This window comes from Sparus aurata, chromosome 4 (genome assembly GCF_900880675.1).
Source record: "Sparus aurata chromosome 4, fSpaAur1.1, whole genome shotgun sequence".
NCBI classification, from domain to species: Eukaryota; Metazoa; Chordata; class Actinopteri; order Spariformes; family Sparidae; genus Sparus; species Sparus aurata.
In genome coordinates, this window is record NC_044190.1 from 36795643 (window position 1) to 36823332 (window position 27690).

Here is a 27690-nt window from a genome sequence, read left to right on the forward strand (position 1 = left end):
TATATTACCTGATGTTCACTAAGTTATAGGACTGAAGACAAAGTTTAAAGAAGGCAACATATAAATCTAATATTGGGACGTGTTGCTGCACTCAGATTAAACCGGATTCATAATGTAAACATTGAAAAATAAACTCTTAAAATTGGTTATGATGCATTTGTAAATCTAATGAGATTAAATGAAGGGTATGTGCAGGTCGACAACATGTCCTCAGACGACCTATACAGCCTATTTTGGGGTATTTTGGGTTTTTCTGATTATACAGTACTTCTTAAGCACCACTGGAACAAACATATACCTCTTTACATATGTCATTAAACATATTCACGCGGTCACAAGAGTTCCCGAGAACCAAAAGACTTTAAGTTCATTCAGGAAAAAAAGGACCGGAGAGATTTGATTTTCTCTCCAATGACAGGATTTCAAATCACTTTCAAGACACTTTCTTCATCCCATTATTTTGTTTCTGAGGACAAATCACTTCAGTACACAGCTTTAAACTCATAAACATGTTTTATTATAAAACTCACCCTCCCACATTTTAAGACACTGCACTGAACTGTTTACTGCTGCGTTCCCACGACATGAGACGAACAATTGAAAAACTAAAAAATCACATCCGGCTTTTTGCGGGGCAGAAATCTGAGCTACGATCGCGTGTTCATATATCGCATTAAATGCACGTGACGGTGGGCAGACGCTGGCTTATCTTACTGCATATAAATGTAAAATATATACACATTCTTCATATTCTAGCTTCATAACTTAACATTCATCGACATTTTCTTCAAGACTTCAAAACACAAAAAAAAAAAGATTAGTTTTGACACAATTTCAAGTGGCGAAGACACAAAATGGCAGATTCATTACAGGAGACGAATACGAACAGAAACATTGTTTTTTTTTTTGCTTTTCCCTTTGTGATAAACGCTAAATGTGGAGCAGTGGAAGAAGAAGTATGACAGGTGTGGACCTTTAACAGGTAACATGTATCCTGTTGGTAGCGACAGTGATGCGTTCTGCTGAAATACTCTCAAAAAATACCATTAAAAAGACTTTTGAGTACTTTTTCTGAAGAGAAAGAACATTTAACTTCATCTCTCGTTTGAGTTAGCTTGAGTTCCTTTAGAAAAGCACTTTGTGATGATCCTGCGTGTTTGAAGCTCCACACGCAGCCTACAATCTCAACACTGTGACACCAAACCATTAACATACATTCACCCACATTTAACCGTTTATACCGGACGACTGCACAGTTTCCTGTTCACGAGTTGTTGTGACACTGATGTTTTCGCTAATTAGATCACGACCTGGTGTTTATTGCTGCAATCTTTAAAGGGGCATTATGTAAGAAAATCTAAAAATGATGAACAGACTGTAAATAAAGGGCAGCTTTGTGTTGCGTAGTAATAAAGTTAGCATGCTAACCAGCTAGCCCCGTCCAGTCCTGGTGCAAAGCTCCTGTGCTAGCGATGTTAGCACTAGCACTCTCCTGGTCGCTGAGCTATTAGTCCAAACCGCTACCTGCAATGCTAACTGAGCTAACAGTACCAACAGTCCTCTATTGTTTTGAGCTCCCAGTGATTGATCTTAAAGGAGCGCTAGCTGCTAGGCTAGGTGAGCTAAATAGCTAATGCCGGCTACAGTTAGCAGCAGTTTGCGGTTACTCCAGCAATACACAAAGGTGGCCAATTCTTACATATTGCACCTTTAAAATCTGTAATATTATATGTTTTTTTTTTTGCTGGATGAACTCATGAGAACTTCCAGACGGATCACACAGTTTGTACATTATCTTACGTAACAAAGGCAAGCAGGTGAACATGTTATCGTGAGCTCTGTCGTGGACAAACTCCAGGTTTGACCCATTTTCACCAGCAACAGGCAGCTTTTCCTGCCTCGCTGCCTCAGTGTGAAAGCAGTAATAAAGACAGGGGGTCTTTTAAAGGCGTGAAAGGGGGTCAGGCTGCAGAGGGGAGGAAGAAGAAGAGGGAGGGGGGGGAGGGAGGTTTTGGGTTGGCGTCTCAGGAAAAGTTCAATAAAACAATCTCAGATGGGGGGAGGGGCCCCAGACAGAGTGCTGGAGAGGCGCTTCAGTTAATTTTCGTACTTGATCCCACACCCTCGCCCGTCCTTTTGACTGTTCCCCACAAATATTTGAAGTGTGGTTGCCGCAACAATGCAGAGGCCCCTGAAATGGAGAGCAGAGCAAACAGAGGCTGGATGGCTCCAATGTTTGTCCAAAGTCTTAATAAAGCCACACTCCAAGTACCATTGAAGGCAAACCAAACAAACAGGAGCCGGTTAAAGGCACGCACAGAAACGGCAACAGAGTCTGGCGTGGATCACTTCCTCTCACCCCTCCTCCTCCTCGTCCTCATCATCATCACTTGGAAAGTGTTTGTTGTCTGCCATTTGTTGCAGCCGGCTTCCTTTCGCCTCAGAGTGCTGCGAGGCCATGTATGTGGAGATCTGAATCACAAATCCAAAAGGGGGGGGGGGGGGGGGGGGGTAGTGTTTCCTGAGTGAGATGTGCACCGAGAAGGATTACTATGCAAATTGTACGCTTGTGGGTCGCCTACACAAATCACTACTGTGCTCACCGTCACCCTGCAACTAAAGCTGTCTGGCAGAGAAGCCTGGAGGGGGTGAGAAAGTGGCTTCCCTTCTCCAGCAGACCTGGGTTTGAACCCTGTGCCGAAGTGTCTTTGAGCGCCTCGCAGACATGTCATGTGTGATGTCCAACAAGGGTTTTCAAGTGGTCTCAGTACAACACCCGAGCCAGGGCGGCAAGCAGGAGCGCCATGCAGCCGGGCAACCTCTGGGCAGCAGAGGAGTGATCGGGGTACACCTCCTCTCTGTCAGTTTTCGGGTCGTAATCCTCATCCCCGTACATGTCCACGTCAGGCTGGTCTGAAATAACACTGTGGTCTCCTATGGAGCAGAGCTTGCTCATGTTCTCCTTGACCACTTCACAGAAAGGCCTCTCCACCCCATCGCAAACACAGCGGTTGAGCAGCATGCCGTTTGGGATGAAGAGCATCTGCTCAATGGTGGCTTTACACTTGGAGGAGCACTTCCTGCCGTTGAACAGCTGCCCGCAGTATGACAAGTAGGCCGTGAGGGAGGTGTGGCAGTTGCTGTCCTCCTCGCAGCGCTGCCGGGCCTCCATGCACCCGATCCCCCCGGCGTCGCTCGGGTGTCTGCGGGGGAGGCACGGCTCTATGGACCGCTTGGCGCTCAGGCACTCCGCGTCCTGGGCGCAGTCGCAGGTCTCCAGGTCCGGCCCGCTGCGGGTGTGATTGAGCCGGATGAGCGCGTTGATGCAGTGGCTCGGGCACTGCCTCCTGGTGCCCCTGATGTTCCCTTCACACGCAGCCAGGTACTGGCCGTAGGCGAGGTCGCACTCGGGCTCGTCGTGGCACCGGAGGAGCGCCTGCCAGCAGATTAGCTGGGCATCTAAGGCCACCAGCACCCATGGGAGAAGTGCCAGGGCGCTGCACCAACATTTCATGCTTGGATGGAGTTCTAGCTCGGTGACGTGCACTTTTTCTCCACCAGCACATTAGGATCCGGACGATTTACGCATCGAATCTCACAGTTCACAAGTAATCCAGTCGAAGAAAAACAAAAAAAAAACAAAAACGCAGCAGTCCCCCTTTTTTTTTTTAAGAGTCGCTCGTAAGTTAGGTTTGCCTCCTCCTGGCGACCTCTGCACACACAGGATCTGACTCAGGGAAATCACCACGCGTGGCTGCAAAAGAGAGAACCAGCGCAGGGACGGTCACTCCGGGAAGCATGTCCGCTGAAAAAGTAGGAAACCTCGGTCCGAAGTGCAGCCTGCGTCCTGCTCCATGCCACCGGCGCAGATCTCTGAAACGCGCCGCGGGGAGTTTATCCAAAAAAAAAAAAACTTTAACGCGCTCTCCGACCACAGTTACCGTCAGTTAACTCACTTTCCACACTTGAACTCATCTTTCTTGCCCTCTGTTAGTTACTTCTCTCTCCTTCTCTCCCCCACGAGTACTTTTTTTAAACATCCCTCCGCGCACTCTGCTGTAGTTTTCCTGAGCTGGAAGAAGGTTTTTTTTTTTTCTTCTTCTTCTATCTGTCGCGTTTTTGTCCCGCTACGTGCGTCTTTGTCCCTCTTTTCTCGCTGTTACGCTTCACGGTCCGCCGAGCATTTCCCCACAACACCCCTCCTCCTGTCGAAAAAAAAAGAAAGAAAAGTTTTGCTCCCCTCCTCCTCCTCCTCCTCCTCCTCCTCTCTCTCCCTCTCTCTGTCCCTCTCCCTCTCTCTCATTTACAACCCCGGCCACCGATTGGTCGTCATTGAGGAGTCAGCCGTGGGACCCGTTTGCAGGCCCGGAGCGGCGCAAACTCCTCTCAGTACATGACGAGATGGACTGGACGGAAAACGTTTATGATTTTCTGTGCATGGAAAAAAAAAAACCTCAAGGATCTGTGTGGTCTCCCCCTGCTCCCCCCTCCTCCCCCCTCTGACAAGAAGTGGAGAAGGAGGGGAGGCTGCAGCACTGGAGGGGGGGGGGGGTTGCTTTGCTTTTGCAGGAAAAGAAAAAAAAAACGCATTCCTTTGCAAGAAGCTCACATCTGCAACTCCGACTGCTGCAATTTTTGCGCGCAGGACAAACAAATCTGTTTCTTTTTACGCGTAAACCCAGCGGAGGGAAACCTCCGTGATGACTGGCCCCTGTCGCTTAAAGGTTCTCGCTAATTGTCGCTCTCTCCCCTCCTCTCTCTCTCCCCCCCCCTCCTCCCCCCGCCCTCTCTCTCATTCTGCGAGGGGTTTGTAAGCCTCGATTGATGGAGGAGAATGGGAGAGAATAGTATTTTCTGGCCCGTTTCACCCCAATTGTGTCAGATTGGCCATGCAGCGGCCCAGTGTCTCTCCGGGCTGCAGATTGTCCACGCACTGCGGCCTGTCAATGGAAGAGGGGTTTCAGCATCAATATATTTTACAGCTATCCCCTTTCACACCACACTTGAAAACTACCAATAGCCCAGGCTCTCCTGCCATTCACATGGTAACTAACTTTTTCTCGGAGGGGGGGGGGGGGTTTGTTGGTCTGCACCCTCTGAGAGGCTGTGCCGGTTTTGCACAAGCTCCATAAAACCAGATGGATGCACGACCTGAGATCTGTTGTGGACTTTAAAATGACAGAGATGAAAGTTGAAGCAACAGGTGAGCCTGCAGTCGGGCTTCACTGTGGAGCTGCAGCGATCGATCGATCGATCGATCAGCTGTCAGATGTTAAACAAGTGGCCAGCTGTCTTGATAATCGATTAATCAGAGAGTGTTTTCTGATTCCAGCTTGTTTATTATGAATATTTCCTGGTTTCTTTGCTCCTTCTATGACAGTGAAGTGAATATCTGTCTGTTGTGGACAAAATAAGACATTTGAGGACGAATTCTTGGACTTTAGGAAACACTGATCGACATTTTTTGAAGGAGCAGGGGCGGCAAAAAAGGGCACCAGCGCTCAGAAAGTCATAATACATTTATAGGGTGTGCTTGGCAACTGGAAGTCTTCTCCTTTATTATCCTGTATCTACCATCAGGGCGTCCATGAGAGCACTGTCTCTGCATTTCTTCTAACATGGAGCACCAGAGAGAGTCACTATGTTTACATGACGTTAGAAAGAGAAACTGAAATCGTGCTCTACTTATTTCTTGCTCCAGCACTCGGCATGATGATGCCTTCATCGCCATCTTCTTCTTTTGTTTTTCCCGGCTTCCTGCTACGTATTCATGCCCTGGACGACTTCCGGTAGCTCGACAAGTGACTGAGACTGAACTGCAGACAGAAAAGAGTCCGAATTCTCTGATTCCAGCTTCTCAAATGTGAATATTTCCTGGTTTCTTTGCTCCTTCTATGAGATTGAAGTGAATATCCGTCTGTTGTGGACAAAATAACACATTTGAGGACGACTTCTTGGACTTTAGGAAACACAGATCGACATTTTTCGACCTTTTTGTGAGGAAGCAGGGGCAGAAAAACAGGGCACCAGCGCTCAGAAAGTTGTAATACATTTATAGGGTGTGCTTGGCAACTGGAAGTGCTCTCAAGAGGGCACTTTATTATTCTGTATATACCATCAGGGCGTCCATGAGAGCACTGTCTGCATTTCTTCTAACATAGAGCATCAGAGGAGGTCACTATGTTTACATGACGTCAGAAAGAGAAACTGAAATCGTACTCTTGCTCTCGCCATGTTGATGCCTTCATCGACATCTTCTTCTTTTGTTTTTCCCGGCCTCCTGCTACGTATTCCTGCCCTGCACGACTTCCGGTAGCTCGACTTCAGTCTGCACGGAAACGTAGTGACTGAGCCTGAAAAGAGCACGAATTCTCTGATTCCAGCTCCTTAAATGTGAATATTTCCTGGTCTCTTTCCTCCATTATGATGATAAACTGAACATCTTTGGACTGTGGACGTGACAGTAACATTTGAGGACGTCATCTCAGGCTGCGGTCGACACGTTTCACCAATTTTCCCCAATTTTATAGACCAAATCAGGAATTATGGACAAAATAACAGTAACACAAGTATAGATCGACTTAAGCGGTAAAAAAAAAAACATCCCTGCCATAAATTTAGTCTCTAACGTTCTGTTTTTTTGGGCATTTTCATCATATTATATATTATAGACAGAATATCAGACTGTGGAGCAGCTTCCCTCCTCTGTGAGACCTCAGCACGCTTTTTATAGTTTTTTTTTATACAATCTTACGTTGTGTAAAGACAACTAAGTTAATCTTGAATGTTGAATTTCAGAGGTCACAGATGGAGGTTACGTTTTATTGGAATATATCATATTGAGAGGTGCCTTTAAACTCTTCTGGGAGGGCAAACATCCTTGTCTGCTGTGTCAGAACGTGGATGTTTAAGCTCGTTATGAAATGCATGTTGAATCGTTTATCCCTTCACACCGACCCCCCCTCGTTACTGTCACGTCAATCAGAATCTACCAGCTTTCTCTCTCTCTCTCTCTCTCTCTCTGCAGCCTCTCGGATGCTGTGAGTGTATTTTTGTCTCCACCTGGTGTTCTGGTCGCCGCAAACGTTGCGACAACTGCTGACACGAATCCTCAACGCGCTGTAAAAAAAAACAACAAAATCAACCCCAAAACAGAGATCCTAAAAATCTGTTTTATTGCAGTTACAACTCAGAAAACTCACTGAAATACTTCCAGAGACAGAATGATAGAGATACTGCCAAACAAAGCAACAGACAGACAACCAGAAGAAACTGCGTGTCGTGGCAGCCATTTCCTGAAAACTCAGTTCCACAGGATGACGACATAAAATAATTACACTTGTATTTTATTATTATTATTATTATTAAGTTATTGGATTATTATTGAAGTCACACACACACACACACACACACAGTCATACAAAGCAAACAGTTTTCTTTATGGCTTCTGTTCCGACCTTTAACACCGTCTGATGATCGAACATCACAGTTTCCAGGAGCTCTGTTATAAAATGACTTTATTGCAACTTCTCCCCTGCTTCGCGTTATCGACATGTTTACCGACACACACCGGCTCAGCTATCACGTGACAACAACCACTTTCATTCAGCAGCGAAACGACTCGTCTCCGAGAGATAAAAACAGTCTCCGGGATCACGCGTGTGAAACTTGATGATGTAAAGTAACGTTTTGGCCGTAGAGCTATAACAGGAAACAAACTCGGGGGGGAGGGGAGGACACGTACGAGATCAGAGCTGACGTCACCCTCACTGCTACACAAGAATCAAACACCGTCAAAAAAATGTAGCGCACACGGATTCAACACAACATCGACGACATCCCCCTCTCCGTCTTCGCCGCCTTCGCTCAGCGCGCGGCGAGAAGACGCGACGTGGACAGAACACAGAGTTAAAACCGCGACCGCGCGCCGCGTTTACGGGCGGCACGCTCAGCCGCGCGATGACTTTTTTGCTTTTTTAAAAGTCTATTTTTTTTTTTATTTTACAAGGACACCACTTTGACATGTCACGTCGGCTAAACAACACGAATCCACCAGCACAAAACGGCACCACCGAGACTCGGGGAGGGGAGGGCGGGTCGACAAGATGGAGGACAGGTCAAAGGTCATGTGACGGTCGACGACACTACGAGACGCTGCGAGTCGATGAAAAACGGAGCGAAGAGCGACCTGCTGCTGACAGAACGCAGGCAAACAGCAGATACATCTACATCTTATACAACATAGATATTTGTATGTGGATTATTAATACTCACGCCGCAGCTACGCGGTTTGACATATTCGTGCCGTTTCCTCTACATCAGTCGTTTTTTTTTCCAACAAGGGCTTCGGCGTACGACGTCTAACGCATTTACATTTCTCTCATCTAAGCAGCTTTTTTGTTCTGTTTTTTCGACGTCTCGATGCAGCACAAACACAGATCCGCTCCCTCGGCGGCTGATGTTGACGCTAGGTTTCAGTTTGGGAGCGCAGTTATCGCACACACTTAGCTGTGACGTACACAACGCAGCGGGAAAAAAAAAACCTCTCCTGCCCTCTTTTGGTAAGACACGACTCCCGCCTGCTCGCAAAATGATTTGTTGCTTTTCAATATAAAGTTAAACGACAGAACAAACAGGAAGGCCCGTCTTTGTGAGAAGTGGCTCGCAGATGTTGGAGACGACAACCTTGTACGGACGTCCAAGGCACACCGAAGTACAGAAAGAGCAAAAAAAATACATGTTTTTTTTTATGATATGTCTCGGGAAAAGATTAAAATTGAGCTCTCGGGGAGCTTGAATCCGGGCCAACATCAGTGAGCCACTCACGACAAAAATCTGCCTCGTTTGTGTCTCTAAACGAGGATTTAATTTGCGCTTTTGTACGTGGAATATGTACAACATCACCAACGGCTCCTTCGTTTAATTCTCCTAAAATAAATTCCCAAATTCAACATGGCCGCCTCCTCCTGCGTACGCGTGCTTTCGTTCCAACCGAGCGGCTGATGATGTCATCTGCATCTGCAACACATTCACACACCTGAGACCTCCGCTGCAGATCATATGGTGTCATCACTGGTCACGTGACGTACAGAGAGGGAGGGAGGGAGGGAGGGAGGGAGAGAGAGGGAGGTCAGGGGATGAAGGGGGGTAAGGGATTTAATAGGCGAGTGATTCTCAGAGGAGGAGTTGCTCTACAGGCAGAAATAATCTCATGAGGAGCCAGAGAACCGCAGTCTTCCAGAGTTTCAATAAAATTATGAATGACATTCATGATTTTTAGGACATGTGAAGGCTAACAGGAACGCTCACCTCGATGACACTACGGCTACAGTTCTTCCTCCCCCCCCCCCCCCTGCACGTTCTCGTAAAATCAGCTTCCTCGTCTTTACTTGCTTTTCTGTGGGGCCTCTGTCTAACTCGGCACAGCTAGAAAAACTGTTATTATGTGGCTCTGCCAGCTGACATTCCCAGCAAGCAATAAGAATATTTCTACCTCCAGAGCAGCTCTGCCTTTGAAAAATATTTGTACAAGTAAAACTCTAATCTTCAGGGACTTAGAGCCGGCCCGAATCACATGAGACTGCAGTTCTCCGTCTGCTTTTTGAGGTCTTCCAGCGTGGCCTGGGCTTTGTCTTTCAGCTGGTCGATGTCCACGTTCTGGATGTTGGACAGCTGACCCAGCACCGACTGCTTGTGCGTCTCCTCCTGGTTGTCCTCGGCGATCATCTTGGCCAGCTCCGTGGGCAGAACCACGTCATCCCCCGCCTGCTGGATCTGGGTCTCGTCCAACTCGTTCTGCGGCGGACAGACACGTTGGTGGGTGTCGGTGTCGGAGCAGAGAGAGAAGGAGAGAAAGTTTAGAGCACAGAAGCGGTGATGATGATGATGATGATGATGATGGCGACGCGGCTCAGCTCTTCAGCTCAGACGTGCAAGCGTCTCTACAGAAGCTTAGTTTACCTTCGGTAGTCTGTACTTATCCCGGAAGTGACTTCTGACTGTGGCTCGCTCAGCTTTCTTCTGGGCGAAACTGGCTTCTCGTTCTTGTCTGCAAGAAAGAAAAAAAAAGAAATGTTTGGAGGCAGATTTTTCCGCTGTGCACACACACACGTTCACCTGCTCCTCACACACATGCAGTCAAAAAAATGAGGATCCATTCGCCATTATGTTAAATCTCTGCTTTAAGAGAATCACAAGGCTCCTGCTGGATTTGGATCTATAGTAGGCCACGTCTCCTCTGAGCAGTAACCACACAGTGTGGAGCAGCCAGCAGCAGCAGCACCGACACATGTGGGGGGGAAAGAAAGCAGGAAGCAGGACGTTGTGCTTCTGTTTAGGAGCCCCAGATGCAGCATCCTGTTGGTCCGAGCACGCCTGTGAGGGATTTCAGTCCTCTTGGGATGTGGACACGCCAACTGCAGGCTCACGACGACTCCCCCCACTTTTTACGACTGTCAACCCACCCTACATATTCTGGATTTACCTCACGAGCGTCATAACTATAACCATCTTAGGAATGAAAGAAGATGATTGCCTTGAGTCTGAGCAGCGTACAGGAGAGGGGGAAGGCGATCCGTCTGCTCTATCAGCCTGGTGACATTTGCCTCTGAACGCTCACTCCAGCCGACAGTGTGTGATGCCTCCAGCAGAGGGCAGACGCTTGGCTGCTGGCGGCGCTCTCTCCACTCAATGTCACAGGAAATATTCACGGCTTCAGTGTAGTTACTCAGTTGTCGCTCTTAAATTTGCAAAATTTGCTCAAACTGCCTCCCGGACAACGTGACATAGTGCTGAACAAACTTGCGCCGGCGTGGCCTGCAGCCGAGCATCACATGAATATACAGTGAGGTTTTTTTTTATCAGAGTCAGTGAAATACAGTAGGTGCTGAATAACAAAGTCATGGATGATATTCCTCTGAGCCGCGCTGGCAGAGGTTGCACTGTACGCCTAGAAGGATCAAATCAGCAGCGTGATCTGAAGGCGGGGATGGGGGGGTGTGGGGGGAGAGGGGGGACGCTGCAGGACTACAGGCATGGTTGGCAAAGTGTTTGTACCCAATGTGTCAGAGGAAGGTCGTTTTCTCTGGAGATGCAGCGTCCGCGGTGCCGCTCCGTGTGAGCCTGAGCTCACTTTGTATTAACATGAGCAGGCCAAACACCAAATGGCACACAGGCCCGTGCGGGCGCTCACTCTCAGCCAATGAGTAGAGCTTTGTGTCTTCTCCTCTCAAGGGCATCAGATGACCAGGGTTGTCACTGTGGACCCGGGCGCTCAGGGTGATAAAATGTCTACATGTGACATGTCATTGAGAGCAACCCAACCCATCCCAACCCCCCTCCCCCCCACTTCTTCAATCTTATTCTGCTTTAATCTGAGCGGTACGAGCTTCTCGGTGATCTATGCTCATGTTTAGCACCTCCTGACTAATAATTCACTTCCACTGAAGGTCACGTTATGACGGCAGAGCGTTAAGCATCTCGCCGTGCCTCCTGTGGAGCTCAGTGGGCCGAGCTGAGTGTTAATGCTGCCAGAGTTAGGACTCCACTTCCCACTCGTGCTCAAAATGTCTGCGCGTGGTTCTGTGAGGCACTTCGGATCATCATCATCATCAAACATGCTGTGCTGATTATAACGTCTGCACACAGAAATATGTGATCAGAATCCTCAACTGATTTCTCTCCTCCACATTTATAAATCATGGTAACTTATTCTGTGACCTGGGAGGTGAACATCTGATAGGAGACGTGGAGTCCGGCTCTGAGGGAAGCGTCACACTAATCACTGTCAGCTGGGTGAACTCTGGGTGCCAAATGACCTTGTTGTTTACCTCAAGCTGTCCTCCAGTGGCTCAGGAGATGAACAGCACAATAAATATGTAAATTAACAATTAAAGAATTCAGTTTTGAATGTGGGACACAGAGAAAACATTCAAATGATAGAAGCAAAGAACAAAAGAATAAAAACGCACATCAGCTGTAAAAAAATGGCCACAAAAAAGTAAAAAAAATCAGATTGTAAAAGCGACCACGCCAAACTACATTCAATTTTCCCTCATTTTTAGGCTGCATCACATTTCTTATAGTGCAAATTAGTCGCAACCATCTCGAGTAGTAACTTATCTATGCGTAATGAAATTCGGCTAAAATAGTAAAGCCCTAAATGAATTCATATGAGTTCATACTGTTGGTTGGTTGCCACACAGTCTGATTCATTATTCGGCCGCACGCACAGTAATAGGAACATGTGTCGCCCCGGGCACGAATCCCCGTAGACATTTCCGTGGAAGAATGGTTCCAGGAATCCCAAATTAAAAAAACCCCAGAACAAAACAGCTCTACACAATTTGCCGAAGCTGAGAGACAGAGAGCTCCCTGGGCGAGAGGAGCAGCTGTGTGCAGAGCGCTCATGTTATGGCACTGATGCGTAAAAAAGCGCACGGCGCACAGGGAGCGCTCCGCTATTTACACACAGAGAGACGCGCTGTTTAAACACGCCACGTCTGAAACACACTGTGGGTTTATTCATCACAACTTCAACACTCACAAGCTTCAATCATTCTCCTTACTTTTCCTCCTCTAACTGTTGCTGATACTGTTCAAATTCCTCTTGAGTCATCCCCGACGCGGCGGCTTCTGATTTCTCCCCTTCGGGTTTCTCCTCCGTCAGTCCGCCTGTCAGGTTCTTCAGCTGTCCTCCCACCACGTGTTTCACCATGAAAGCCATGGCTGCGCCTCGGAGAGTCCTCTGTGTGATCGGCGGAGAGGAAGAAAGAAAGTTGAAGGGCTTGATGCGCTCTTGGATGGAGCGGTGACGCTGGAGAAATATCCGTCAAACGCCGCTTAAAACAGACGTCTCGGGGGTGTTGGGAGCTTACAAAGTCTCGGTGGGAACGATCAACCCGGGGTGGGAAAAAAAACAGAAAGAGAGAATTATTCCAACGGCGCGTCGGAAGCTGGCAGTTTCAGCACCACTGGCCCTGGACAGCTCCGCGCCGTGAAGGATGGAGAGGAGTTGCTCAGTTATGAGTCAACAAGTTTGGCGCTGAACTCTACCAATCCTGTGACTCCGTCCGCAGCCACCACTCCCTCCACCCAATCCCTCCACCCAATCCCAGGCACCGCCGGACTTGGGGTGTGCGTGCGCTCGCCTTGGCGCGCGTCAGGCAGTCGTGGGGCCGCTCCCGTCTGATTCAAACTCACGATGGAGCCGCGCGGGGCGCGCAGGACTCCGGGAGGGACAAACAACAACACGTGACGAGCCTCCAGTTGTCCCCTGGCTGTTTTGGTGCCTCCCTGACTCTGACCGGGGTCATCCGCGCCGCTGGATTCCTCACACGCAGTTTGTCAACACACAAAGAGTCTCCTAATTGCAAATTAGTCGAATGGTTGTCTGTTAACCGGCGGCGTGGGGGTTCGCTTTGTTGGCCTAATCAGTCAGAAATGATGATGCTCCGGTCTGATGCTGATCTGAAGGCGAGGAGAGGAGACTGAGAGGAAGCCTCCTGCAGTCAGACACTCATCCTCCACGTGCATTTAATGCCCTTGTAAATATCCCTGGCTCCTCACATCCTAAAATTAGAAATGTTGTGACTCATGTGTCTGTGGTGAGTTTGTAACATCAGTGCTTATTAAGCCTCCTATAGGATGTCTGTCCTCTCATGTGTCTTTGTGTGTTGGATGAGGGGGGAAGGAGGAGGAGGAGGGTGAACAGTTCAACTCTCATCACCCGAAAAAGATGATTTATTTAAAAGGCCCGGCTGCATCTTGTTGACACCGTGTGACGCAGTGTTCACTTCTAAAAATATGACCTGTGTGTGTGTGTGTGTGTGTGTGTGTGTGTGTGTGTGAGGAACATTTTAAATCTCTCTGTCTCTGTGTGAGATTCTTGACATCCAAAAATGTGAAACGGAAAACTTTGATTACGAGTCAACAACTCCAGCAGTCTGACACCGAGCCTGGCCTACTTTCGCGGTCCCTGTGGATCAGCAGCAGCGATGGAGCACGTCTCAGTGTCTTTTCTGTCACAGGCTTAGCAGAGTTCCTGTTCGCCTCATACCTGGCTGCTTTTTTTTTCTTCAAATCTCTCCCTAACTTCAAAGCTGCCACCGGTGAATGGAATCGCAACGTATCGCGGTGAATGAGATCAAACCTGTAATCTCTGTGAAATTTAATAAAAAAGAGAAGAAATTTGCCTAACCAGCGTGTTTCGACATGAAATTATATCTTTTTTGGGCTCGTGGTGCTCGACACGCCCAGGCGCTCTTGTTCCCAGCCCAGGTCTCACTCACTTTTTTCCCCCCTCTGGATTATGGCTGAGCTCTGACTACAGGTGCTCCAGCAGGTGCACAGAGGGAGGTTATAATCCAAGATGATGTAAATCACACTCACACAGGCTTAATGGTGAAAACTCAGTGAAGAGGAGCGCAGCCTTCACATGATGACATGTTCTGACAGCTGAGCCTCACGGGAACAATCATGGCGGGCGAGAGAGGCGACGGCAGACACCTAAAGAGCTTTTAACAGAGGTGTTCTTCAAACGTTTGACTAATTTATGAGCTCTTCTTGTCCAGCCCAGCCACCGGGGGTTAAATTTGAGAGGTAACGCTCCTGCAAATCTCTGATATCTTCGCATCACATGTAGGTCAGTAACATGGCGACATTTCTACAAAAGGTGTCACATCATGTTCACGCTGCATGGTTCTGACCTGGCTTTCACATGGAGACGTGGAGGAGGACGGTGGTGGGGTAAGAGGCGAGAAGGCTGCCAGATGTTGAGACTGCGTTTCAACATCTGGAAGCGTGACTGAAGTGTATTTCTTAAGGAGACTCGGGACAATTTCCAGCTGTGTTTGTGGAAACAAAACAGACCATTTAAGCCAAAACATGATGTTTTAAAACAGAACATTGGACCTAAAGAAACATAAAGTTGCAAGATGAATAAATGTTAAAGAGGTCATTTGATGCTTTTTTGGTTTTTGCCTTTCTTTTATTGTGTTATGTTGCATTTTTGTGCATGTTAAGGTCTGCAAAGTGAAAGGTAGTCAGTCTCTCCCACAGAAAACTGCCTTGAACGCCTGGTTTGGAGTCATGACTAACTTATGTGCATCAATACGTAACAGGCGTTATATAAATATATATATTTATATGTGTATTATCAAATATATACGGCTGTACAGCAGCCCTGCTTTACCAGCGTTATTTTAGATCACACTACCTTGCTCGGCAGGTACCAGCCTTTCACGTAGATTTACCCACAGTCTTTCAGTCACAATCAACTTTATTTTGAAACTTTTTGTGGAAACGTGTCTGATACCAGAAGAATTGCTAATTAGTGGCCACTTATCAGACTAGATGGTGGCAGTATATGTCACTTAACTGAAGCAGACAGTAGAGCTGCAACGATTACTTGATTCATTAATTTGTTGTCAACCATTAAATTAATCAAAACATTCAGATGTCAGCTTCTTTAATGTGAAGAATATTTTCCTTTTTCCTCTTTGTGTTGTAGCCAAAATATGACGTTTGAAGACGACACCACGGTCTTCAAGAAACACTCATTTTATAGACGAAACAACTCGTTGACGAATCAAGAAAACAAGAGATTTGTGTTCAGCGAAAATAGTTGTTAGTTGCAGCTCTAGTAGACAAAAGTAATTTGTTTGGGTGAGAGAAATCCTTTTAAATCCAGAAACACGTAACGTAATGCTCTCGGAGCTTCAGTAGGAATACTCGCCCAACGTTTTGCACAGCTCAACTTGTGTGTTGTTAACTTAAAACCTTGCAAAGCTATAATGAATATCAAACGTGCCTTTTTCCATTAATTCTGGCTGCAGACAAATTAATTAAAAGAGTATTCTGTAAATGAAATCTATACCTTAAGAACGTTAAAGCCATTACGTACATGATTTCATAATTTTATCATTTGCACCTTCACAAAATAATGACCAAAAATGGAGGTTTCAGTTACACTCTTGTGGTTGTCGTCTCTGAAGAAAATGTCTCGATCAGTAAAACTGGATGGATTTTAATCCCTCCCTTGTAGAAGAGGATCCCATCAGCTGTTAGTTAAATAAGAGCACACGGTGTTGAAATGAAACCTTCGCAGTCAAATACAGAGAAAAAACAACGTCACTCACAGCACCTGATTTAAAAATAGGCTTGTGTTAATGCTGCCTGACTCCTGCTTGTGCTCCGCTAATTTTCCTGCCTACACAGCTCTGATTAAAGCGTCACTGTAGTGTGAATATTATCGGTTACGCTCTGTGTTCAGTATACAAGATGCATAAGTGCATTCAAAGCTTTCACACAGATGTTTACTGTAAACGTCACGCGTGGCTGCACACCAACCTGACAAGTTTGTTTCCCCTCGCAGCACCAACATCTGCGTTTAGTGTTCAAAGACTTGTCTTTTCCTGCCATTAGACAAAATCTCATTGGGGGGAAATTAATAGGTGGAGATTTTGCTTGTAAGATTGTCATCTCCTGCCCTTTGACTAAAAATAAGACGAGTGTTCGAGCCAAAAGCAGCAAAAGGTTACAGAAGCTTGACATTCGGTGGTTGTTGTTCGGCAGGAGCCATCAGGGTGTGAGTCAACACAACCCAAAGCATCGCGCTGGCTCCCGCCCAGTCGCACTTCCAGCCTGGTTACACTTGATCTTCTAGGATTAGGAGCCTGTGTGGGATTGGGGAGAGATGGGTTTATGTACACCATCGCAGACACTGGCTGATCCTCGGCAGCCGAGTGTTACACCTTTGTTTCTTTAGACATGAGATGACAAGGGATTAGACTCATCAAACAAATGTGCCCTGCAGCAAACAATGTGCACGTTCAGGGAGTTTTTTTACATTCGCACAGGCGGAGATGATGCCATTAGCAAGTCACTAGGAGGCCTGTCTTTGAGTGGCACCCCCCCTCACGAGCTGACAAAATATCACGCTAATCCCATTAGAAGTGGGAAGTGCTCTGTGTACTCGACGACAGAAATAGTACTCGTATCAAGAGAGAATCAGAGGCCTGTTTGGGCAGGAAAGTGATTTACTGGGATGTATCTGTACCTGCGTCATGTCGTGACCACAGATCGAACAGACAGGTGGGGTCACGGCAGCGTGGCACCATATGGTGGGAGGCGAGTCACCCCAGCGGTGGTGGTTTGAAGCCCCGCAGGCTGCCCAGGAGGTGTTGGACTACACTGCGTGTCAGCATGGCAACTGTCCCCCCAGCTAACATCAACTACTTCCACAAGAGCTGAATATTATGGCCCTGCAACGGAGCAAAAGAAGAGCACTTAAACTTCTGAACTTGACATTTAAAGCTGCATTAAACTGGGTTGGAAACCTGGTTGCCCTTTTTAAAAATATGGCCAGAATTTTGGTCTGAAGAAGTCAACATGCTAACCAGCTAGCTCCTGTCTGTCTTGTACCGCTAGCAGCACCAGTCTGATGGCCCCATAGTTTCAGACTAGAGATGTGAATGCGCTGAGTTCGCTACTTCGTAATGAGTAAACACCTGTCCACACCTGCCGTGTCTTCTCGTCCCCGAGGTATTAGTCCTTTTCACAGCGGGTGTAAATCACCTCTGTACTGTATCCCTTGTCTTAAAGTGAAACTCTCGCCAAACGCAACCGAGGCTTTATTCGTGATTGAATATACAACTACTCACTGTTGGAGCTGGCAGACAAAAAGTGTCGATCTCCGAGTGCGACCTAACAGGCAGGAGAGTAATGATGGACCTTCTGCCTGTCAGGTCGCACTCGGGGATCGACACTTTTTGTCTGCCATGACAGCGACGCGCTGGAGATGCTACTGCTAACCTGAGTTGTCCAAAAACCTTCTTTTTAGTAAACTCTGTGTACACAAACAATGTTCTCAATGCTCGTGTTCATGTGTAGAGACCCTGGTGATACTACCAGCAAAGTTTCATGTTGTGTCGAGACTTCTTACTGTTTTAAACAGAGAGATTTTGATGCTAGCGTCAAAGTGCCCGTAGCACTCCCATTGAAAATGAGTTTGCCTGAAAACGAAACTACGGTAAATCTTAAAAGTGCCTCTTTCGTCGTAACTATGCTTTTACACAAAGATTTGACTTTGACTCATATTCAATCACAAATAAAGCCTCGGTTGCTTTTTGGCGAGAGTTTCACTTTAAGACTGTTATCTGTCAGTCTCAGAAGCTGTGTTCAGTCCCAGTTTGGCGTCCAGTCGTGTTCACTGGTTACCTGCGATGACTCCCCTGACATCTGAAGTCGAGGTGCGTGCAGACGGCTAACTGGGCTACTTGCTAACATCGTAGCTACAGCAAATCTTAGCACGTCTATGTAGTAAGCGGTCATGCTGCGCTATAGTTTGGCCATTTCTTACAAATGTTATCTTTAAAAACTGGACACAAAGCTGGCATCAATCTACACAAGTCCATGTTTTATCTCTTTGCATCCGTACAAGTTTTATCAAACACCTTTTGTTTTTTCTTAGACGCAGCTGCTAACACTGAAACAGTATTTTCTTGAACATGTGTTCAGCAGATACAAGTCCACTCTCTTTCCCGGCTCGTTTCAGTCAACTCTGATGAATCAACACATCCCTTTCAGTGCTTCGACATCCTCGAACACACATCACAAAAAATCATTAAAGAAAGTTTTTCTTTTTCCTCTCGTGTTCATGACTTTACCCGATACTTTATGATTTCCTTCTGATTCAACGTGTAAACTTTCACAGCGGGTCAGTGGCCTCTTTCAACACAGGAAAAAATACATTTCTACGAAAAAAAAAAAAAGATAACAAGAACCCATGATGGGATTCAAATTTCACATTGGCCTGTTTGAAAGTGTGAGAGGAAGCTGCTAAGAGACACAGTCAGCGACAGAATTCACAGCAGGCAAATGTGCAAATCAAAAAGTGAGAAATACGAAACACAAATGTTCAGAGAATTGGCTGAAATAGGTTGTGAAATTGAGTGTTAAACAGAGAAAAAGGCCCCCAAAATGCTCCGAAACATTGGAGAGCAGCTGCCTCCGGAACTGCAATAACACGTTCGCCGGTCTGGGACGGCACAGAAGAAATCAGAAAGACAAGTCATCACTGAAGTAAATGGAACGTCTAAACTGTCGATGAGTGAGAACATGAACCCACACGGATGTCAGGGAGGTAGCAGACGGGGATCGATCTGATCGTGGTCTCCTATTTCCGCATATTTTCTGTACTGCTGGGCTGTTCCAACAAAGTGAGTTTAATAAAGAGATGATTTCCCTGGTTTGGTGTTGATGAACGTAAATGGAACAGACCAGTCGCCAGGATCAAATGTTGTCAGTCAACATCTCAGCAAACGACGGATACATCCATATTTGTACACGTCATAGGTTTACATGACATGATTATGACCTGATTGTCATATCAGGGAGGTGGAGGCGACGGTGGTGGTACAGAGGAGAGAAGACTGCCAAGCCACCCGCCACAGTTTTAGGGCGCAATCACACAAGGCACCCAAGAAACTTTGACCCCCAAAGTCCTACAGGTGCGCAACGTGGATATGAAGTATCATGATGTGTATTACGCCGCCTTGGACGATCAAGAAATCCAGGAGTGTGAGAGGACGTCTGTGACCAGAAGAACACAAAATAAGCCACAAAAAAGTGTTGACCGCGCTACAACATGATGACGTACGTATAAGAGGCAGCGTTGCTAGCGGGGGGGAGGAGGGACAAAAGTGTGACTTCGGGACAATCTTAAGCCGAATTTGGGGTGACAAAATACAAACATTTTTGACGGGAAGTCTTGACGTCTCCGGCCTTGTTGGTGACGATAAAAACAGGTATTTTAAACTAAAACATTTATGTTTTCTGAAGCCTACACATCTGTGGGCTGCAGAAACAACATTTATTCTGACGATCGAGTTGGATAAACGCTTGCAATGTTTGGCTGTCCACATACTTTTGGCCATGTCGTGCATTTTACCACAAAATCTTGATTATTTGCTTTTTCGTCCCGATCGTCTTCAAACTGTAATTCATCTTTTGTGCCTCCTGGTCAGCCACTCATTCATGTATTTGTGTTTTACTTACCCACAATCCCCTTCTGCAAACTACTGTTATAACACCCTCATATCTCATTTACAGAGTCTCTGTAATGTTTCTGTTTGCAGCCCATGGTCTAACAAGTGTTCTTTAAATCGCATCCTGCGCGTTAAACGTTCCTTATTTCCTGTAAAATGTGCTGCCAACCTGCTAAAAACCTCCTTAAAGAAACCAGCCAACATCAAATGCAGCTTCCTATCTCCATGTGTGCACGGACTCGTATTAATATTAGCCTGCTCCACTTCTGTGCATTCAAATGCGTGAACTTGTATTAGTGTAAGTAGCTCTGGTGGGTTTAAACCTTTCTAAGCATCGCAGCTTTATTGCCACGCTGTACCCGCCGGGCTACAAAGTGGGCTAAGTCGCTGCGCAGCGAGACAGTCTGCGATATCATCTGTGCGCTGGACGTCAAGCGATAGAAGAAGAGGAAAATAAGGAGGAGGGGATTTTTTTATCCACATTTAATTAAGTGGTTGAAATGACCCTTTAGCTGCAGCTCTCATCCAGCAGAAGAATTACAAGCAACTAGTAGCAGGGAGAGGAAAAAAGTTGTCGTGTTACAAGAGACGTTTTGGTTTTCAGGGAAGGTCACGGGTCGCGTTTACGGCTGACTGCTGAACCGGCTCAGGCGCTTTAACGTCTCTGCTTACACTTCACACATTTACTTAATTTCCCCTCTCCTAACCTTTCCTTCTTATCCTCCCTCTCTCTCGCTTCCTCACCCCCTCTCACCCACTCTCAAATCCCTACCATCCTCCCTAGCTCTCTCTCCCTCTCTTCCTCCATCCCTCCATCCTTTCTTCCTTCCATCCCTCCCCTGCCTGATTTAGACCTCTTGCCTGAGAGGAACATCAGAGCACAATGGGTTATAGTGCAGGCTGGGCTTAAATGGAATGAGAAAGCCGGAGAAATTTCTCTTTCATGAATAGACGGCAAACAATCGGCAGCGTGAGGGTGAACCGGGTGAAGGAGAGGAGGGTGAGATAAAAGCTGGCCGGGAAGTGAGACGAGGGAGGAGAGGAATGGATGCTGAGGCGGGGTGAAGGTCAGAGGAGAGGGCGCGGCAGGAGTCATGAATATGTGCCGATAAAAGCCGCGTTGACGAATTGTTTTCTTGACATCTGTGGCTTAATAATAAACTGTAGATAACCCAGCGCTTGTGTGTGTGGAGTAAAGGTCCTGAAATGTAAAATACTCTCATTAAACCGCCGCTTTCAGTTTAAAATTGAGCTCAGAGGAAACAAACTTCTTAATTTCCTTCCCCATTTTTAGTTTGTCAGTATGTTGCCTACATGAACGATGGCTGATAAAAGTGATCATTATTTTTAAAGGTCGATAAAAAGACCTGAAAACATGCCATCGAAATCAGAAGCTAACTCGCTAATGTTAGCGCCAGGAAGCAGACTCACATAGAAGTTGTGACGTCTGAAGGAGCGTATTTTTGGCTTTTAGGTGACTTATACCTGTTAATGTAATGCAACTCTCAGTGCGCTCGTTTACGCGGCGCACACTCTATACATATCTCGCCGTCTCCCATGATGCAACACGCCACATCGTCTCTATACAGCTTGTCATCTTGTCGTGACCCTGAGGTCTGCCTGAAGCCTCATACTCCATCTGTTTCTGGAGTGTTTAGAGATTTATAGCCTCTCTCTCTCTCTCTCTCTCTCTCTCTCATGCACACACACACACACACACACACACACACACACACACACACAGAGGAGAGAGACCACAGCCAGAGATACACACACACACACACACAAGTCTCAAAACATCTCCTGGCATCTAACTACGTTTGAAGCGGCAGTTACGATCAGTGTGTTGGTGTTCAGAGGAAGCTACTCGTCTTCATCTGCTGTCAGAACACACACACACACACACACACACACACACACACACACACACACATTCCTCCATCTCCCCACATGCGCAGCCATGCCAGCATCATGCATCCTTTTCTCCTCGTTACATAACTCCCCTCCCCCGTCAGCACAATGAGAAGTTATGACAGAAGTTATAACCCCAAGTCTGTAACACGCTCCTCACTCTCGTCTCTCCTGCACGCACGCACACACACACACACACACGCGCACACACGCAGCCTAAGCTGTCACTGAAACGATGACGTTTCCCTGCACACAGTCACATGCGGTTGAGTCACAGCAGAGCTCGGCTTGTTTTACATTCAAATAAACACGGTCTGCGTGTGTTTACACTACGAGCACCGACTCCCACAGTCTGACCTCAGAAAACCTGCCCTCCTCTCTCTGGTCTGCTCCCCCCCCGAAATGGGCGAATTCTAGGATTCAAAGCAAACAAGAGAGCAGAAGTGCAGGAAAAGAAGCACGAGAGCATTTTTTTCCTGGATTTTTAAGACCCTCACGGTCGAAGACGCGCCGCCTGCGGCCCGCGCTGTCTGCCACACTGACCCAACTCCCGCCAAAATATCCTCGCCGACCATGCGTGTGTGTGTGCGTGTGTGTGTGTCTTTGTTTGCCTTCGCGTGCAGCCTCTCTGTCTGTCCGTTCACTGGAAGTTCACGAGCGCTGATGTTTACACGGTCCCAGCGGACACAACCAATCTGAGAACAGCTGAACCGCCGCAAAAGCGAGGCCTCATGAAACCGGGACGTATCAGAACATGGGGGGGGGGGGGGGGGGGGGCGTTCATATGTGCTATAAATAGGCGTCCGATATTTGTTTCCACTCATGCGAACGGCGCTTCATGAGCTTATTAACAGCAGCATGCAAATCGAGTGTTTTAACGCTAATTCATTCTGGTCTGAAGCATGTAAACCGCTCAAGTCTGTCAACGGAAGAGCAGATTAACGCTCGTTTCCGCTCCACAAACTAGCAGATTTATCAGATTCATCTATTCTGTGTGTTTTTCCGCCTGTTAAATGTTTGACATATCTTTTTTTTTGCCTCTTCTGTCAACAGACAGTGAAATGTCAACATCCTGACATATGCTGTAACGAAGAGCATCCTCTCCCTCCCTCCCTCTCGCCGAAACACACGGGCAGCTGACTTCCTCGCAGAGCTGTGGCTCGGGACAAACTCCTCTAAGCTCGCCATGCCTGATGACCTCGTCTGATCTCAGCGCTCACACATCACTGCCTCTGAATCCCAGTTATCCTTAGAGGCCTCATATCTGTAAACACCAAATACACACACACACACACACACACACACAGTGATTTAGTGAGAGGCTGTGCTGCTCCCCATGTGAGGAGGGGAGTGTGAGTCAGTGTGTGTCCGTGTGCACGTGCAGCACGGCGGGCTGAGGTGGGGCCAGTCGCCCTCATCCTGTCACTTCCTGTGTTCCTCTTGTCTGCTCAGGTTCTGGGACGGCCTCGATACATAAACATCACACTACACACTCGTATCGTCTCCTTCGTCACCTTCGATCTCGAAAAAAAGGACATTTAGGTGCGCCGCAACACCAGAAGGTACGAGGAACCGTAGCAACTCAGCAGGACGCGTCTTTAATTAGCACCCTGACAAGCGACCACGGTGCAGTTAAAGGGATATTCTGGTGTAAGTTTAATCCATGGTCTAACACACCGTGAAACTGTGTTAGACTCCCTCTCGAGAGATCAAGTTAGCAGACCGCTAATTTACGGAGTTTTATCAACCTCAGAAACGACCGCAGGACAACAATGCACTGCAGTAAATGGATCCAAATATAAACCGCCACCAAAAAGCCACAAATAATGCTCAGAACAGCACCAAACTTCAGCAACAGTACAAATAGGGTCTCAGCACATAGTCCGGGGCATCTAACCTCTGCTAGCTTAGCTGGATTTCTACTGAAAAGCTGACTAAATTTACCTCTCTTCTGCAGCAGCTTCCTGTTGACGGGAAGTCCCGACGAGTCGATTACCGAGTGCAGTAGAGTTCCGCGGCTCATGGATGGAAATGTATGATTATGACTCCATGGAAAAGCAATCAAAGTTCATATGTGTCTTACCTGCCAGTTTATAACAGTTATTATCGAGAGCGGACAGAGAAAAGAACAGAATTGAGCATTTCTAATCGCACTTGGTAATCGTCCCGTCGGGACTTCCCCGACCCGGAAGCTGATGGAGGAGAGTTGAAGTCTGTTTTTAGCTTCACAATAGAAATCCAGCTAAGCTAGCGGAGGTTAGATGCCCCGGACTATGTGCTGAGACCCTATTTGTACTGTTGCTGAAGTTTGGTGCTGTTCTGAGCATTATTTGTGGCTTTTTGGTGGCGGTTTATATTTGGATCCATTTACTGCAGTGTATTGTTGTCGTGCGGTCGTTTCTGAGGTTGATAAAACTCCGTAAATTAGCGGTCTGCTAACTTGATCTCTCCAGAGGGAGTCTAACACAGTTTCACGGTGATTTAGACCATGGATTAAATTTACACCGGAATATCCCTTTAATACACCTGTACGATCCTGATGGCATTCGTCTCGTCATATTCAGCCGTGCAGGTGCAGCAGTTTTGTTTGTATTTGCTCTGAGATTCTGAGTGAGATTTCTGCAGCCACACGTAACAATTAACATGAATTTATTTTGCTTAAGGTGTCAATCAACAAAATAAATGCAATTATTCAGTGGAAAGTGTTTTCAGTTACCAGCTGGGCAAAGCCAGCAACTGTCCCGGGAAGCCCTGAAGGCTGCAGGTTGTCAGTGTGACAGTTACTTTGTTGTAAATTGGATTTTTCTTTTTCACACACACACACACACTCAAAAAAAAACTTAATTGAAAAGGGATTTAAGGCCGTTTCTGCAGTTTTGCATCATCTGATGTGTCGCCAGGATAAAATGGCAAAACCATAAATGCGTCACAGGCTGCGTGACGTATCGACACTTCTACAAAACGCGTCATGTCACGTTCACATCACATGACCTGACTTTCATATCTGCAGGTGGAGTTACAAGTGAGATGTTGGAGATGGTGTTTATGATGGTTTGTGATGAGAAAAACCTGATATATTTGTGTGAAGTCAGGACATCTCCAGCCTCGTTTGTAGCGACCAAAACAGGTATTTTTAAGCCAAAACATGATGTTTTCTGAACCTTAACCAAGTGTTTCTTTGTGCACATGAAAGTCACCACATAAAACAGAAATTTGGACCTGAAGCAGGTAAAGTTGCAACATAAATAAAAGTAAATTTTTAACATATCTGTAACCGCTGGCTTGTTTGATCATGCAGCTAACGTTAGCGTTCCTGTTAGCTGACTAGCATTAGAGCCAAATCTGGTACAAAACTCAAAAATCTCTTCAGCTATACCTTTAAACATGGACCAATAAAATCGAAAAGCACATGCACGGATATAGCTACTTGTTGAGGTAGTTAAAAAAGTCAGTTTTTCTGTGATTTGGTTGAAATGACCCTTTAAAACGTGACAACCTCTCCTGTAAAGTTCGAGCCAGGTTTCTGCGCAGCTACTCGCCCACGACAGCACAAGGAGCCGTTACATAAGATCCTGTGTATCGGTAAATGTCTCTGCCCGACCTCACGCATCCTCCACCCGACCCAAACAACATGAAGCCGGCGCTGATGAAACCCACTGAAAATGGCTCATATGCTCTACTGAATCAAGCCCTCACCCCAAGGCAAACTCATCATCTTCATCCCTGCTGGAGCGCTCGCTCTCTCCCCCCCGTCCTCCCCAATGTCAGACCTTTGCTCACCGGATTCAATTAACTGCGGCTCAATCAGAGCGTCTCCGCACGCGTCACGGCTGAAGGTGAAGGTAAGGTGAGCTCCCCAAGTAGGCCGTTGACGTCTGAGGAGTCAGGGCTGAATGCCGGAGCCATCAAACTTCCGGAGGCTGGACAGGATGTGGGATTTATGTGACAGGCTGCCCAAAGACGTTAGCCGAGGCGATGGCCTCCTCGCCACGTGACTCAGACAGCTGCACGTAGGCCGCGTAGACGTTTCCCTCGAAGCCAGGAAAGGGTGTCCGACACGGCTTGTCCCCGCTAACCAACGCGATCTGTCACAGTCCAACACTACACACCTGGCTGACGCATCCGAGGAAACAAGGCAGTTATATAAACAACAAGACAAGACGACTGACTTTGGCTCAGTTCAGCTGCAGAGAAAGTCAAGGTGAACATGATGTAACAAGAGAAATAAATCACGTGGAGCAATTTTAGTTGAAAAGAATGAAAGATTTACTAAATTTATCACCAAAATGTGAAGAAATAGACGAACAGTTCTGACATTGTGACATCTGTACTGAAGTTAGGATGCTAATCAGCTAGCCCCGTCCTGTCCCGGTCCAAAAGCCACTGTGCTGTTCATCAACACGATCCATCAGTCCGGACCGCTAGCTGATTCATACCCAAAACACACAGAGCACATCACCAGAGTAACCGCTAACTGCTGCCAAACTGTAGCTGCCTTAGCCAGAGAGCTCAGTTAGCCGTGCATCTAGTGGTTCCGGACTGGGAGCTCTGGGTCTTTGGACCAGGATGGAACAGGGTTAGCCGGTTAGCATGCTAACTTCAGTAAATATCTCTGCAACACAATACGTAGATGTCACGATGTCAAAACTGACATATTCTGACATATTACCCCTTTAAAGATCAGTCCCAGTCTCAAGATTTTATATTTTTAAGCTTAATTCACATTAATTGAACGTCCTGTTGCATCCGTGCCACAGTAATGTCATGTTTTTATTCTTAATATTCAAAATCTGTAAATCTTTGTGTGCTAAAGAGATAAAAAACAGACTCAGAAGCACGTCTGCCGCTGAGCTGCCGTTTGTAATGTGACTGACAGCGGCCCTTTCACAGTCGATCTCGTCACATCGTCTCTGAGATGATGGACGTGCTCTCTCTTTCTCTCTCTCCTCTCGTGCCATTCTTTTTTCTCTCAGGTCTGAAGCTGAACATCTCCTCCTCTCTCCTTTTAATCTCCCATCCGGACACAAACTGTTCTTATTTCAAAAGGACGACACAGTTTGACGGCTGAAGTAAGAACATGCAACAGTTTCTTACGATTACATTTCTGTTTTTCTAGTAACGTGCCACGATAGTGATTCAGCCTCTTGAGTCTAGCTGGAAGATTTGAGCATTTAGATTTGTAGCAAACACACAAGAGAGAAGACAATAGTGATTAGTGAATGAACAGTTTGGAATTAATATTTCAGGGGAGTCTATGAAACTTTTCTGCTGGTTTAAATCCATCGTCTTCTTTGGAAAAAGCTGGAGAAGGAACATAAACGACAAACATTTCAAATCCTTCGACCTGAAGTCTCCAGTCGTGCTGCTAACTAGACACTGAGTGGTCGAACCAGGCAGCTCCCGGTCAATGTGGATCAATATGTGGTTCCCAGCAAGGATGCTCATCAATAAAACTGACCAGGAGTAACATTACTGCAGGGATTTAGACGTTCACTCTGACTGTTTCAACCTGAACCCGGGTGTGAATCTGAAGGCATGTTTCTCTCAGCGTGGCCACGACTAATCATCTTTTTTAGTGAGTGCAGAGTTAAAACCGACGTCTTTGGGAGCCACGTGAGTCATGCATCGATGTCGCCGCCTACGTCTGTGTGCCGGCGCTGATGAGTAATCCAGCTTGGACTGAGGCAGCAGGCGAGCCTTTGAAGCCGAGTCTCAGCGGAGTGGGGAAATGTTG

At 46.8% G+C, this 27690-nt stretch overlaps 2 protein-coding genes across 2 annotated transcripts; both read right to left on the bottom strand.

The window, feature by feature from the left end:
* Positions 1–494: 494 nt before the first annotated feature.
* LOC115579660 (growth arrest-specific protein 1) lies at positions 495–4198 on the bottom strand. The gene has a single exon (XM_030413237.1). It carries the CDS (start codon positions 3512–3514, stop codon positions 2765–2767), a length of 750 nt encoding a protein of 249 aa, XP_030269097.1. The 5' UTR covers positions 3515–4198; the 3' UTR covers positions 495–2764.
* Positions 4199–7158: 2960 nt separating this feature from the next.
* On the bottom strand, positions 7159–13540 carry cplx3b (complexin 3b). The gene is made up of 3 exons (XM_030415424.1): positions 12567–13540; positions 9961–10048; positions 7159–9795 (listed from the first exon to the last, which is right to left on the bottom strand). Exons 1-3 carry the CDS (start codon positions 12722–12724, stop codon positions 9571–9573), a joined length of 471 nt encoding a protein of 156 aa, XP_030271284.1. The 5' UTR covers positions 12725–13540; the 3' UTR covers positions 7159–9570.
* Between the last annotated feature and the right edge of the window lie 14150 nt (positions 13541–27690).